Source organism: Diadema antillarum, unplaced genomic scaffold, assembly GCF_040938485.1.
Source record: "Diadema antillarum isolate AM-2024a unplaced genomic scaffold, OU_Dant_1.0 seq00002251_RagTag, whole genome shotgun sequence".
NCBI lineage: Eukaryota > Metazoa > Echinodermata > Echinoidea > Diadematoida > Diadematidae > Diadema > Diadema antillarum.
In genome coordinates this window covers 142,105-159,004 of record NW_027272880.1, presented here as the reverse complement: position 1 = coordinate 159,004, position 16,900 = coordinate 142,105, and the positions used below count along the sequence as shown (strand labels likewise).

At 38.9% G+C, this 16,900-nt stretch overlaps 1 protein-coding gene across 1 annotated transcript; it reads left to right on the top strand.

The window, feature by feature from the left end:
• Positions 1–564: 564 nt before the first annotated feature.
• Positions 565–1,785, top strand: LOC139714358 (galanin receptor type 1-like). Its single transcript, XM_071626067.1, has one exon. The coding sequence runs from the start codon at positions 565–567 to the stop codon at positions 1,783–1,785; it is 1,221 nt and encodes a 406-aa protein (XP_071482168.1).
• The last annotated feature ends 15,115 nt before the right edge of the window (positions 1,786–16,900 follow it).

Genomic DNA, 16,900 nt, shown 5'->3' with positions numbered 1-16,900 from the left:
ATGGCATACTTATAAAATTTCCCTTATCATGCTTCGTAAATATCAATATAAGCACTTATCCCTTGTTAAAAAAAAAATCATATTTATATGTTTGGGGATGGAAAATAGATGAATGAAAAAATAATATATGTTAACTGCAACATTTTCTGTCCATTGCCTTTGAGTTATTGTATAATGTATCTCTCTGTCTCTCACCAGAACCTCCTCAAGATCCTCTCTGATGTGAACGCCACCAAATCCCGAGAACCAAAGGCCGTATCAAATGTCTGCAATGAAATTTTACGCCTGACATAATAAGCCCAATTACGTCGAAATTTCCCTTGCGTGTAAGAACACTATAGCAATCATTCAATGCCGGAAGAAATGGGTAAATCTGTACTTACTTTTCAAGGACTTGTGGACGTAACAACTTCAAAAGCGCTCTTGCCCTGTCTGACATACTGGATTGAACATTTAATTCTTTTAACAAGAGAGGAGCAAGAACGTTAGACGTGAAAGAAAAACAAAAATGATATCAGTATCAACAAACAGCAGCAAAGGATGTTCTTCAGCTATTTATAAGTGATGGGAAACTATTCGTACATTGGAAACAACGTTCTGGGAGCCATGGAGGCCACCAGCACGATAGGCCTTGGTGTTGACTATGATGCATCGTCCGTCGTTACCGAAGCTGCGGGCGGCGGGATGAATTACAAGGTGATCGTACCTGCTGCATTTGGCTGTATATTCCTCATCGGCATTGTGGGAAACTCGTTAGTCATTATGGTCACCAGTAGGCGACTGAAGGGTCTTCATAAGACAATGAATGTCTTCATCCTAAACTTGAGCTTCGCAGACCTCCTGTTCCTCGTCTTCTGCGTTCCATTTTCGGCGATCTTTTGGACGACACATTCATGGGATCTCGGAGAGATTCTCTGCAAGCTTCTCGACTTTTTAACGTACATGTCGATGTTAGCAAGTATTTTCACACTGGTAGCCATGTCTCTGGATCGTTTCTCTGCCGTTGTATTTCCACTCAAACTGCTACAGCTCCGCTCCCTTCGCAACGCGAAGATTATCGTTGTAATGATTTGGATAGTGTCATTCTCCTGCGCGTCGCCATATCTTGTTGTAAATGCGATCGTTTTTGACAGTTCTTTGAACGTTACCTACTGTGTCGAGAAGTGGCCCAACGTGGAGCGCCAGCGTGCCATTTATTACGCCTTCATGTTCACCGTTGGATATGTCCTTCCGCTCTTTCTGATCACCTGTGCGTATGTGTTGATACTCAGAGCTCTGTGGAAAACCCTGCGAATACTGGATGATTCACGGGAGTCGAACAGTTGCAAGGCCAAACGGAAGGTGACGGTGATGGTCAGTGTTGTGGTACTCGTCTTTGGTGTCTGCTGGTTGCCGCATCACGTTATCTACATGTGGCAAAGTTTTGGAAACTTCCCGTACACTATCGCCACTGCAGAACTCAAACTAGCTTCGTTGTGCCTGTCATATCTAAACTCATGTCTGAATCCGATCATCTACTCCATCATGTCGGAAAACTTTCGCAAAGCCATGATGAGAACCTTGCAGAAATGTGGCAGCGATCCGCTGACGAATGCCGGAAGTGGCGGACGGGGTGTTCCGGGCATTCGTCTGACTCCGGTGACACAAAACAACCAGTTTCACTACCAAAAGAACACCACACCAGATACCAGTAGCAGGTACTATCCCAGGCGAAATCTCCACCGCCATAGACTGTGTGACGCAAACGGTGTGCACTTGATGAATGGACAAAACGCCACGTGGTAAACTCGGGACATCTTGTTGTATGGCAAGTCTGGTTGCTATGGGGCAGTTTAATGCTTTGCATAAAGAAAACAGAAAGATTCTATGAAAAACCGAGACTTGTCCTTTTTCACAGGATGAACACGTCGTATGCCCAGCTCGTAGTTAGATTTGCCATAATGTACCGCCATCACTCCCAATCGGCAAAATCACCATGGTGATAAACACCATTATTCTCATAGGAGAGATTCTTTTCTCTTCTGAGCCTTATCTCAAAGTTTAAATTGAAAATAAGAAAATTTGTATGAGAAATATAATTTCTAAAATAAGAAAATCTTTACGAGGATTGTTTTTTTTTTCTTCAATTAGCGTTATTTAATCTAATTTACGATACGGAACATTAAGAATTGAAATATAATCTAAATTTGTCATATTAATTTATGACACATTATTTTCCCGACCGTATATGCATCCAGGACAAATGCCATCAGATGATAAATTAAAAGTTCAGAATTGAACAATGTTTTTTTCATATTTCATCTAATATTCATTTTCGCGTTATTCGTGTTCCTATGATGTCACCATTATCTGTCATGTTTGAACATCACTTGTATTCAGTTTTATGAATGATAATGATAATGTATGTAGAAATACTGTTATTAGTATCTATGCTCTTGTCATCATCGCTAGTTCTACTGTTGATATCTGTAACTTTATCAGTCGTTATGTGAAGTAGTAATAATTCTTGTACTGCAGTGAATGTCATCCTTGTACAGTGTATATTTAGGAAGCCGAACTGCAGAATATCCATTCGCCATTCATATCGCACGGATAATTCCTCCCATGAAATATCTGCACGCCAAGCAAAACCTAAATTCTACCAACAAACAGTGACAAACATAACCTTAATCCTAGTCCTCGCGTCAAGCTAAATCTAAAACTTTATCACAATCCTAATCCCAAGTCCTTGGAGAAAATGAGACCGGAGCAAGTGTCGTGTCACCTATAGCTACACATGGGGAAACAATTTCAAGAAAAATCCCACCAGCATGCCGAATTACAGAATTTGACATGTGACACAAAAATGAATCCGAATTTAAGTGCCTTTCGAAGTTGTGATATTTTTGGTGCGTCGCAGAAAATGCGTAATAAGATTTGACATGTATCATATTTGGCATGTTTGGTAGGTGCACTTATAACAATGTACAAAGTTGTGTCCCATTGAAGATGCTATACGGAAAGAAGCAATGAAACGAAATACTAATTAATGGAGTTCATAGCATTGACGTCATTCTGGACCACCAACACGTGACCAAGAAACGCATCACCTATATAGTTGGAATTACTGCTGCGTGATTTCGTTTTCTCATTACTCTGAAGTATACCACGTCATTGATTCATTATCAACAAGTTTTGTGGGGGTTTTTTTTATTTGCTGTTGTCCATGTATAGTCTTTGTGTTCTGAATGCATATTACATTGCATGACATGTAGGATTCCTACATACAAAATGTATCTCATCGTAAATTTGCTACAAACGACGAAAATATCTGTCCAAAACACAAAATAAGGTGTCTCTGTCAATGTGTGTGTCTTTGTACATATTTCATTCACGCTATACATGGTAGCATCAATGTTACGTCGGGATTTTTTTTTTTAATACACTTTCCTCGCCATTTTGTTTCCTTCTTTTTATGGCTCCCCCTATATTTGCCTTTGAGCCTGCGCTATACTCTGTATGAAGTTCTTTTGAAAAATAAATGAGTGTAAAAGGGATTTAGTCTTGCAATTGCTTATTCGTGTATGATAGTGCGTAGACCTATGTGTGTGCGTGTGTCTCTTTCTCTCTCTCTCTCTCTCTGTGTATGTGTGTGCGTGTGTGTATGTGTGATCGCATGCGTTGTTGGTTTGTATTTTTATAGGTGGGTTTACTGTGGATACAAGCCCTATGCAAGAACTAAGAACTGAGAATGACTATAAAACATTAAGCCCGGATATTAAGTCTTGTAAATCTGGTATATGTCAATACGCTCTCTGTTGAGAGTAGTGTAATTGGTACTGTAATAGTTATATATGAGGCGGTTATTAACTTACCTCATGAATTTTTAAGCGTGTAAATTAAAATCATCAGTGAAAGGGAATTAAGATGCCATTTAACTTAACTACTGTGGTGAATGTTCTTTAACGTATATGAGCCGTTCCTATTTTCTTTTGCAATATCTAAATTGTGAAATTCTAAAATTCTGAATTACACTGTATAACTGAGTAAGGCCTTGTGAATGTGTGTGTACGTGTGTGTAAAGAATGGTCCTGACGCCGTTTGTTAAAACATACACTTTTACAAACACCTGACACCATGACACCTGACAAAAATTAATGATCTCCTTTTTGGTCTATCAGTATCATACAAACAATACTAATATACTGATATAGGCCAGGAAGTAAAGGACAATCGGTACGACCTAGCTTACTCTTTCTGATATAGCCTTCTCTGACCTTATATCATGCTATTAGATGTTGGCACATGAACTTGTTGACTTGTTGCCATCTACCGTGCATACTGATGACTATGCCCGCTTACCATAAATGCTGGCTATTCAGAAAGAGATGAATTTATCTGTTGCACGCACACACACACACACACACACACACACACACACACGCACATGATTATATACATCTTTCAATCTATCTGTTTCTCTCCCTCTCTCTCTCTCTCTCTCTCTCTCTCTCTAATATAAAGAGCACGATCGGAGCACAGGTTAGCGCCATAACTATTCAAACATTTCAATTTCAATTCAGTCAAATTCAATTCAATTTATTGAAAACCAGACATAATCACAGTAATAAATGAAGACCTGAATATAAGAACGACCCAAGTCCAATTTTTGGCCAAATTCAGTTTGACATGGGAAATTGTAGCTTATCCATGGACTCATCTAGTGTATAGATGATAAATCCTAATTTTCCCCTGAAATGCCTGAAATGAATGAGTTAAATCTTATATTAATGTAAGAATGAAGGACTTGGGTCATTCTTACATTCATATAATAGCGCCCTCTCTCATCCTTCTCTCATCTCTATAGCAGAATATCCTGTATATGAATCAAAGAACGACCCAAGTCCACCACACAAAATGGCCTCTCCACAATTAATGTAAATGTTAATTGTCATAATATTATATGTTCTAATTTGTATTTACAATGTTGCCTTCCCATCACAGTTAAATAGAATTATTGTTGGACAAATAAATAAGATATGAAATGGTATCTTATTTATTTGTCCAATAATAATTTTAATCGAAATGGTCTTCCATGGACTTGGGTCGTTCTTATATTCATATACTCAAATGAACATGAAGCTAATGGATATGAGTCCCCAAGAAGCAGAGCTTGTGAGTGGGGCCCATATGAACGGACTTCTCGATCCCAGCTGACCAGTAAAGATACCTACAACACGTAAACATGTAATTACAAAAAAAAAAAACCCAATAAGACCATCATATTCTGATAGAGCTATGAAACCTTTCATACGATAACTTACATGCTCAAAAACAAGGAATATTCGTAAAGTTATGCTTGAAAATATCCTATACGTGGTCTTATCATTTTATCATTTTCTTCTTGTTTTCTTTTATGCAGGCTTAATCGTAAATGTGTCAACTTGAAAAGAATGGAGATATTAACTTCTTTTGCGACCAAACTCTCCAAATCACCATACATTGTATAGTTCGTATGTATATGTGTAATAATTAATTTATTATGCGTGACATGTGTGTGTGTGTGTGTGTGCGTGTGTGCATGTGCGCCAAAAAGCTGTGGTTTTCAGAAAATTATCATCGATCTTTTGTATAGGTTTTCCCATTCATTTTCAAACTTTTTTTCATTCAATTTAGTAGATTTGTAGTTCAATTTTGTCCTGGGAAATCTGGAATAGGCCAATCCTAGTTTCAAATTCGTGTTTTGTCGATAATTTTCGAACAAAGTCTATTCAATTTACTCATTTGTAACACATTTTCGTCATTTACCATTCAAATTCGTCCGTCACATTTGCTGCACACACAAAAGCAATGTCGTCTTTTAGCGATCCTTTTTGTCAAATTTTCCTTCAATTTCGTCTCATATATATTCTGTCGTGATTTCTTGCTTATTTCCTTTTTCCTGCACGCGTTCACATATACGCTGTATATCCACATTTAGGAGTTACATCGCGTGAACCCGTCTCCACACACAAAAAACACATACACACATACACACACGCACACACACACACACATATGTATGTATATATATATATATATATATATATATATATATATATATATAAACATCACACACACACACACACACACACACGCACATATACATACATACACCATGTACACAAACACATTAACCTGGCATAAACCCGAAGGATGGAAATCAACTTGGGGATAAGTGCGAGAGATAATCGAAGTGATGCAGCTTTTTTAATATAGGCCTAATACAAATGCAAACAAAGATAATGTTCATAGTGTCCATTCTGCAGAGCCAGCTGTGATGGTAAAACATGCCTACATATCACAGCCACGACCACTAGAAATTTACCTTCATTATCCTCAAATAAAACTAATGCAGGCCAAACAAAATATATACCTGCCTACTGTGACATACCACTACACGTTCTGGTACAACTTTAATAAGACATGTCTATAAAACAATGATACATACAAAATGCACATGAACAACAACAACAATAACTCTTATTACGACTGCGCTGGTATGTATAGGCCTATTGTCATAGTTTTGTATAGTTTTTAAACTTGAATGCTTTTAATGATGGAAGTAGGCCTATAAGTTGCATTCAAATTGTCTGTGTTCTTTTTCTAATAGGCTATACCGTATGTCCCAAAAAAAATACAACGGGGCCCTACGCAATGATATCTATAAAAATATTGCATCAATCTAAATACAAATTCAGGGTATGAGACTATAACTCATTGCCCACATCTTACAGAAAACCCCATTCGATTTGCTTCAGTGGTCAAAGAGAAATGAGGAATTTTGTAGAGGATGGCCTCTACGTCACACTGCCTGTTATATTTTAGTATTTTTTTGTATTAAATGTATGTATTTTATGTATGTATGGTATAAAACTCATGTTAAGTTATTTCATGATTTATATTCTTCATTTATGCACCTCTATCTTTATGTATGTCCGAAAACAAATTTTATGTATATTTTATACATGACAATAAATTATCTTGAATCTTGAATCTTGAATCTTGAATCTTGATGTCGGGAATCTCTTTTGTCCAAGTTCTGTCTATTGTTCACACACAAAATCATCGAAGTGCTAAACTGGGAAGAATCAGACTCATGACATGCTTTACTACAATCCCCATTTCTCTGTGACCGCTTAACCAAATCGAATGGGGATTTCTGCAAAATAAAGCTAAGATGTCATATTTTAAGACCCTGAAGTAGCATTGAAAAAAAAAATCATATTGGATGTTATCAATGCGAAAATCTGATTGTAATTTTTGTGGGACATACTGCAGTATGTCCCTCAAAAATTACAATCAAATTTTCGAATTGATAACATCCGAAATGATCGACATGTCTTAATGCTACTTCGGGGCCTTAAAATATAAAATCTTAGCTTTATTTTGCAGAAAGCCTCATTCAATTTGGTTAAGCGGTCACAGAGAAATGTAGATTGTTGTAAAGCATGTCATGAGTTTGATTTTTCCAATTTTAGCAATTCAATGCTCTAGTGCGTGAATAATAGACAGAACTTGGACAAAAGAGATTCCCGACATCCTCTACAAAATTCCTCATTTCTCTTTGACCACTGAAGCAAATCGAATGGGGTTTTCTGTAAGACGTGGGCAATGAGTTATAGTTTCATACCCTGAATTTGTATTTAGATTGATTCACTATTCTTAAAGATATCATTGCGGGGGGTCCCGTTGTAATTTTTTTTTTGGGACATATTGTATACCGTAATTTTGAGCGGAAGTGACGTGTCAAAGAGATCACGGGAGAATGACAAACAGTATGGGAAAAGGAATAACATGTCGATCAAAGTGGATATTCAGGCATGTAACAGTTTACTGATGAGCAAAGGTGAGCAGCCTCATCTTGTCAACAGTATTTGTGCGATGCGTAGATTAGACTTCAAACTTCAAATAGGCCTGCTGAAATCAAGAGAGGAGCAATTTGAGCCTCGCTTTGTATGTGCGAAGTGATGGGTTGGGCGTGTCTCTTGTATTCTTACGCTTAGCGCAAATAATGCGGGCGAAAAGGATAATTCTTACGCACAATCCGTAGGGCCCTATAGAGAATCCGGCTTGCATTATCCATTGTCAGGGGCGTCACCAGCTTTTTTTCAAGGGGGGGGGGGGGGGGGTGCGTTTTGACACTAAATGTAACCTGCGAGATTTTTTTTTAAATATTTGATTGATTGTTTCCTGTATCATCATGTACATTTACATAATACACTGTACATATTATACATGTAAATACATACATTGTTGGTGGCACGAAATCATAAGCATTAAGTTTATGATAGTGGAAAATCACTGTAAAGGAATATGATTAAAACATACGGGGGTAGTGACGGTGTGAGATCCTCGGCGAGGGAGCGAAGCGACCGAGCGGGGGGAGGGTGATGCCCCCTCCCATGGGTAGGGACTTCTTGTATAAAAGTTTGTTTGTTTGTTCATTTTCCATCTGAGAAGATGGCTGGATAGCCCATATTCAGCTACGTTAAACTGGTCTTCCATGGGGTCCAGTTGGATGTGAGGTGGGACCACTTCACCGGGTTAAACACCCTGCTCTTTGCGATGAATGAATGAAGCGGGATCTTATACGTGCAAGAGTTGTGACTCTCTCACACACGGGACCTCCATTTAATGTCCTATCCGACGGACAGAGTGTTTTGCCTCTTGTTAGAGGGGACGGTATGCTTACACACAACATTGCTCAGTCCAGACTCGGTTTCGAACCCGGGCCGCGTGATCGTGAGGCAGACGCGCTACCGACTGAGCCAACTCACTGCGTTTTTAGGGCATTTTAATCAAAATTTTAAGGATTTAAACATCGTAAAAAAATCACTGTGAAGGACTATGATTATAACATACGGGGGTACATTATGTGACGGGGTGAGATCCTCGGCGAGGGTAGGAACTTTTTGTAAAAGCAGACTACAAAAGTCGCGTTTATAGGACATTTTAATCAAATTTTTAGGGATTTACCGGTAGGTGCTTCGAGATGTTGCTTCACACCTCCTACCGGACAGAGATTAAGAAATGGCGCGTTTCTTCTGCGGCAGAAAAGGAGGCAGTGAAAAGCAAAAAACAGATGATCCACGATCGCTTCAAAGCGGAGCTAGGAATCAAAGTCGACGAACCTTAACAAGATGCAGGGAATACAAACGATGGCAACACAGCTCGGAAGGCTTTTAAACGAAAAGATGTTTGCTAATGTCTGTGGTTTGGACGAAGACCTAATTCACACATACCACATGATTTGGGTCGCTTTGTCATGCAAACTTCCTTTGGACCCGGCCATATTCGGGACATGTTGCCATGCGTGTCAGCCGAGTTACAGCTCCAACTGTATCCATGGTTTCGCTTTCCCGTAAGCATCCACGTCCTCCTCATTCATGGTGCCAGAATCCTGTCTTCTTCAGTTTTGCCGATCGGGATGATGAGTTAAGAGGCACAGGAGGCCAGAAACAAAGACAGCAAGATCTTTCGACGAATGCACGCTAGAAAAACATCTCTCGCTGACAAAATCAGCGATGTTTTTCACAGACCGATGGTATCGGGTGACATCGTAATCAGTAGCAAATCGCTGCGAGTACAGAAATCACAGCCGCTTACCGCTGATGTTCAGAAAATGTTGAAAGATCCAACAATCCAGGACATTGCTGGTGACGCAGCAGAGAGTGACTGTGATTCAGAGTAATGTCAATATTTTGAATAGAGTGCTTCAGTGATACAGGTATGCGGTATTTTTTTCTTTTTTTTTTTGTTTTCCGGGCTACAGAGGGCGCTCTTAACATAATAGCTTTATCGAATTTCCTTTTCAATTTATGTACAATGTTTGTTTCTTATTTATCTCTTATTTGCATTGTTAACGCATGCATTTTAAAGAGGGGACATCATATATAGCAAACTATTGATTAATACCAAAAAAGTTATGAAGGGCGCCCTCTAAGTACGTGTGACCTAAGTCTGAACCTTTGACGTCTTTCCTTTATTTTTTTCTTTTGTTTTGTTACTTTTCCTGTTATTTCTGCACATGCGTTACAGCTACAGCTCGCACTACCAATTTTCTGACATGGGAAAAATATTGTAACATGAGAAATATTATATTTCTCATTGGATGTTCACAGCCAATCAGAAATCGCTGTATAAATGACGTCATAGGTGTTTGAAAATATTTTCATTGGATTCTACGGGTCTGATTACCCCTATATTCTTCTATTTAGCATTCGTTTTAAGTTGATCTCGGTGAATATGAATTTTGGCGCACTTTGGAGCCATTCTGGCCCACTGTGCGCCGCCTGATGCTACATGAGGCAGGCTCCTATCTACGGACGGTACAAAGGGGCAACCTGATCACTCGCTGCCCTAATAGTCCATGGGCCAGGCCAGATATTGGTACCACCTGAGGTGGCAAAACCTTTTTGGTGTCATTTTGTTTGTCGGGCAAAGATATGCTTATCAAGCTATGATAGCATTTCCAAATGAGTAGCTTAGTCAAAATAAATGAATTTTTAACCAATTTGGTCTCGTTATTAAATCCCTATACTTCTGAATCGAGACTAACCGCTATGTAGAGCACTGTCTTCTGTATGTTCACAGGTGTTCTGTTGTAAACGCGGTACGCTTAGTCTTTATTCAAGGCGGCGAAGGGAATATCCAAAGGTTATGATGTCAACAACGCTTAGTCTTTATTCCAAACGGCGAAGGGAATATCCAAAGCCTATGATACAGTGTATATCCCTTTATCTAAAAACAACAACAACAACACAAAAAAGCAATTCCTCATGAATTTTACCGTATTTTTCAATTATTTATCATTTTCCGGTGAAAACGCTACGGTGAAAACGCTAATATCACGCCAATGTCGCTTTATTTCCATCCAACAATGAAAGATAATGCAAAAACAATGTACCGGTACACTACAATGCATTATAATAGATAATATTGTAAATGAACAGAGTGATTTTTGTTTAAAACTGATGTATTTGTTTAGAGGGTAGTATAAAAACAGTATAGATAATCCTTTTTATTACGAACTTTAGATATGATAACGGTACATTGTTCCAGATAAAGACTAAGCGCACCGCGAGGCAGCTGTGGACATCATAACCCTCTGGATATTCCCTTCGCTGCCTTGAATAAAGAAAAAGAGCTCAGCGTTTACAACAGAACACCTGTGGACATACAGAAGACAGTGCTCTTCTTTGTATAGCTGTTAGTTGCGATTCAGAAGTATAGGGATATAAAAACGAGACCAAATTGGTTAAAAATTCATTTATTTTGACTAAGCTTCTCATTTGGAAATGCTATCATAGCTTGATTAGCATATTTATGCCCGACAAACAAAATGACACCAAAAAGGTTTTGCCACCTCAGGTGGTACCAATAACGCATTTTTCGGGTCTTGGCCCATGGCATGGACTATAATGACAAAAAAATACCGGGGGACTGTCTTCATTAGAGCTATCGAAATCAGCAGTTTTTCATAGTCGCCCAAGAATCCAAAATGCGTGCGGTTAACATTTCTAATCATGATCCCTTTCAAAACCTGAATCCTATTCAAATGCATGCAAACTCCCACCACCTGGTGCTATGTGAGGCAAGCTACCACGAACTTTACAAAGGGGCAACCTTATCACTCGCTGCCCTAATGACAAAATACCGTGTCTTCATTAGTGCTATCGAAATCAGCACTTTCTCAAAAGGCGTTTTCACATCAGCCCGATGTTTCGAAATAGCGCGCTATTTGATTAATGTGAACACAAATCAGCGCGCTAATTGTATCGCTCCGATCGAGAAAATTTCTCGAGTCCAACTCGGGAAATTTCTGAAATAGCGGGATAGTAGCGCACTACTTGATAATAGGCGTTTTCACATCAGCCCGATGTCACGAAATAGCGCGCTATTTGATAATGTGAATACAAATTAGCGAGCTAATTGATCGAGAAAATTTCTCGAGTCCATCTCGGAAAATTTCCGAAATAGCAGGATAATTAATGCGAACTAGCGCGCTATCTGATAATGTTCGGGCTGATGTGAAAAAGAAATGAAATAGCTCGCTAATTTGCGATCGCGAAAAATATCTCGAGCTTGGATTTTTATTGGGCTGATGTGAAAACGCCTGTGAAAACGACTCGAAAAATAAGCCAGATCGCAGTTTTACTCTGCGCATGAGCAGAAAAAAGGTCATTCGGACCAACAGGCACGTTGGTTTTTTAAAGTCACTGGGATAAGCGTCTGTGATGTACTATTATGTATAATGATTATTCATGTAATCCTTGTAAATGCTGCTTACCAGCACATCCACCTGACAGCAAAAGTGGTATTTGGCAATATCGATAGAAAGAGGTTGTTCTTACATTCAATGTAAGATAATGAAATGGATGCTTTCCCAAGAGTTAATTGACGGATCATTCTGGCCATCTGGTCTATGCGAGTTCATTCTTTGTTTAAGCAGGATTGATGAATACCATAAATCGTTGCGTAAAGCTTATGCATTATGTCGCTCTGAAAACGAGTGAAGAGCCCCTTAACCGACTGAGAAAAAAGAAAGGTCATTCGGACCAATGTGCCCATGAGCTAACTCCGAACTGGCTTATTAGCGCGATGCATCCCATCATGCCTAGCGTGTGTGACCCGATCGATCGGGGCAAACTGCACACAAATCATGAGGAATTTTTGAGAGGGCACACACATTACTGATGCTGTTTGCACATACTCAGCTGTCGAATTATAGCTCGACAAAAATTCGGGCTGATTCTCTTCGGGCTGATGTGAATAAGAAATGAAATAGCGCGCTAACTCGCAATCGCGAAAAATTTCTCGAGCTTGGATTCATATCGGGCTGATGTGAAAACGCCTATTGAAAGGGCAATGTACCTGCCTGGCGTTAATTACCTGCTTATAGATATTTAACTAGTAGCTTATATAACCGTGGAAATCCACTGTTCTGAGGGCCTTATAGTTTTCATATTTGATCTTCCATATTTTGATTGATGAAATAAAATAAATGTTTTCTCATTCCTTCGAGTAAATGTGCCCTCTTCTACCCATGACCAACGCTCCCACAGAAATGTGAGTGTACACACACGATAGGGTATAGGACTATAGGGACTCACATGTCGCTCTCCAGCGTGCCGTGGGTTATTCCAGGGAGGTGACCTCCCTGGTTATTCTCAGTGCCACGGGGAAGCGCTGAAAAACTTTAATGTCTTACACAAACTGCGCGGGGCGACACACACCATGCACCTTACACATAAATCGGGTCAGTGACTACGCAAGCGGGCCAATTTCTGAAACTGCACGTAGAGCACTGGGAATAGGCCAAAATGGTTCCTGACGTCTTGGATCATCCAAGCACCTTCAGAAAACGGGGATATGCCCGCTTTCCTGAATATCCCCGGTTGGAAGGTGTGTGAACCTACGTATATCCCCGATTGAAGGTCCTTACAAACGCACACACACACGAACACACGCACACACACACACACACACACACACGAACACACGCACACACACACACACACACACACACACACAAAGTCAAGATGTTCAAGATGGCCACCGAAATGGCAGAATGGCTTTACCCTGTATGTTTCGAGGTTGTTTCATCCGAAACATTTGAAATACCTATTCCTTATAAACGCGACAATCAGTACGTCGCATCTTTTTTTTCTATATATGAAGAGTTTGTTCGCAAATACCGATAAGTCCATTTTTGAAGATTTTGAAGTACTGTCTCTGTCATAAAGTACAAAATAATACCTTTTAAATGATGTATTGGTCACTATACATAGAATTATAAAGGTACATTTTTGAAGTTATGGTCAAAAGAAGCAAAAATTATCTTATTATTCTCTTTATTTTTCTTGACCTTTAATCGCAAATATCTTCATTTGGCAAATATGGACTTATCGGTTTTTGCATACAAACTCTTCGTATAAATATCAGCCACAATGGTAATTTCAGTAAGATATTATTTTCTTATTTGGCACCCTTACATCATCTGGTCTTATCTACTATCCGTTCTCCGTTTCTTTTTCACAAACACTGATTACTCGGGGCTTACAGCCAAACAAGCTTGCTTTCATGTAGGTCCCGCCATACTTTTCTTTGATCAACCCCATCTCGATTTCGAATTTGACCAGTTATTACATAATACTGTGTTATCACCATGTATATTGTTGTGTTTTGCACATTGTTTACAAGGTGAAAGAACTTGTTTGATTTCTGTTATAATGTCCACAAATGAGAAGTTTGGAAATAAAATGAATTGAATTGAATTGAATATATCAGTAAGATATCTCCGTTATCATCAATTACTCGTACAGATAAAAGGCTGAAATTACCAGCTTCTTTTAGAAACAAAAGACGGTGTTGTTGAATTCTTTGACGTGTCAAGAGAAAGTCGACATATTCTTGATTTTAAAAAGTAATTACCATTGATTTTAAAAAGTAATTACTAACGACTTAGAAACAGATCTTTAGTTTGGAAATTGTCATTTCATTTCTCGTTATTACAATTCATTTCTTTTCATTTCATTTCATTTCAGTTCATTTATTACGTTACATATAGGTGCCTATTACTAATTGAAATGTCGATAAGGAATGCTACTATGAACACCAGGGAGGTGCAAATTCCTTTCCGATGAATCCTATTCTCCATTCTAATGCGTATCAAACAGATGTGACAGACACCACGTTTCAGCCGATCACATACTACTCATGCTTTGGACTTCTTTTAATTGAAAAATTCCAAATTTCCAACCAAAAGTGTACCTGAATGTTGGATTTCACTTCGAAGGATGGAAATGTTCCTTTGTGTCGCAGGGGGTACTCAACCCACATACTCCCCTCTCTTGCATGTACAGGTATAAGACTAAGAGCGCAAGTTTTCATAATTCTTGAGGAAATTGCCTAAAGGGATTTCAGATTTGGGAAGCCATTTTGAATATCTCAAAACCCTAAGGGATACACAACAGCTAAAAGACGAAATTGCTTCAGCTGTTGTGTGTGCAGCGAGTGTGACGGACGAATTTGAATTGTAAATGACGAAAATGTATGACAAATGACTGATTTGAATAGACTTTCTTTAAGAATGATTGACAAAAGAAGAATTTGAAACTAGGATTTGCACATTCCAGATTTCCTATATGTTTAATTGCATATTACAGCTCTTCTGGTTAATTTTTATTTTCTAAGGGAAAAGATATCTCCTCAACTTTTCAAATCACAATTATACAGTATTCTTTTGCTTTTCCAGTTTTTTCTTTCCATCAGACTTCGATCAAAGGAATTGTGCGTTTGTTATAGACGTTATGTATTATCCTAATGATAGGAGATAGTTATGATTACTGCAGTAGTGACAATGACTATGATGGTGGTGGTAAATGTTAGGACAAATTTAGTATTGTGACAGTGATAATTAGAACTTACAATAATTATCACCATGCACCTTTATCTATAGATCACCACCATCTTCATCTTCTATCAACTTGGTTGAATTCCTTTCGAAACATAATAATTCTACGTATAATGTCTCATCTGGAAGCTGAACGCGCTCTCCATCGAAGTGACAGCGACTAATATCTTGATAACTTGAGAGGAAACCTCTCCCTGTAGGAGGCTGGCCCGATTGAATTTCTCTTCATTCGCTGCCCCCTGGGTATATGTGAACCCACAACCAGCGCAGCCGCGATACCATCGAATTGCCCATCAGCGAATCATACAAGACAGGTGTCAAAGCATACGCTCATCGGTAGCCATGGTAGCGTTTGGCTCCACTCGAGAATCTTCAACTGCGTGTGTATAATTATGCACACTTCTATAGAGATCAGTGGTAAAGCTGTACACAATTCGTTTCGGGGAACCTGAATAACGAGTGGGGCCAGCCTTCCCATCGCGAAGACATATACACGTTTCTCCACGCTACAGGCACTTTAACAGACGTTCATATCCGGAGAAATTATTTACAGATGAGACACATTTCAACACATGATACCTTTCAACAACAGTCCACAGGGAATTTCTAATGTACATTCTTGACTTGGTGCAGGTAGCAGTGAACTTGATATGGCAACGTACGCAGAAATGATTAGGGAAGTTTGAATCAAAGGGATGCTGCCTTCGTTTTTTTCGGAGACAGCATCATACATCAGGTTTTTCGGAAAATAATCACACAAGCAATCCCATCCTTTAAAGCTCTATCTGCCCTACTACCTTTTCTGTTTGTTTTGTATTCCTCTGAACTATAAAATTGTAATCATCAAGGATGAATGGAAAGCAAAAAAAAAAAAGTGTCTCAAAAGCTTAGGTATATCTGCAGAAAAAAAAATGAGTGTATATATATATAGGTTAGGTTATGACACTGAAACATTACAAAAAGATGGTACGGGTTATTCGTCTGTTTGATTTCATGTCAAAAAAAAGAGAAGAAAATGACGCTCATCAATGTGTGTATGTCAGCAGAAGACACGGGAAGTCATGACACCATCACACCTCATTTACTTTACATCTATAGGTGCAGCTAACATTGCAGTTTCGTAAAAAAAAACCCTGTGAATCTTAAATTTTCATTATTTTCTTAGTGAGGTCTGATTTGATAACACTTCTGCCATTCAACTCGTCTGACTTTACTGTATTCAGTAAAGCAACACTTGAAGGTGTAGAATTTCACCTGTAGTCGCATATTAAGATGGTGAAATCAAGAGCTGCCACGGCAAACATCAAGGACTACTGCGTGAGTTCAATTTCGGTGCTAAGTGCTCGAGCCCCAGTACCGACGGCCAGATTACCGCAAGCGATACCAATCACTGTCGCACCATCTCTATTATAGGTCCCATCCATAGGAAGAGCACGACAAAAAGGAAATGATGGCGCTTTGTTC

Excerpts from the sequence above, each read along its gene's own strand:
- LOC139714358 (XM_071626067.1), top strand. The coding sequence starts at position 565 with ATGGGAAACTATTCGTACATTGGAAACAACGTTCTGGGAGCCATGGAG.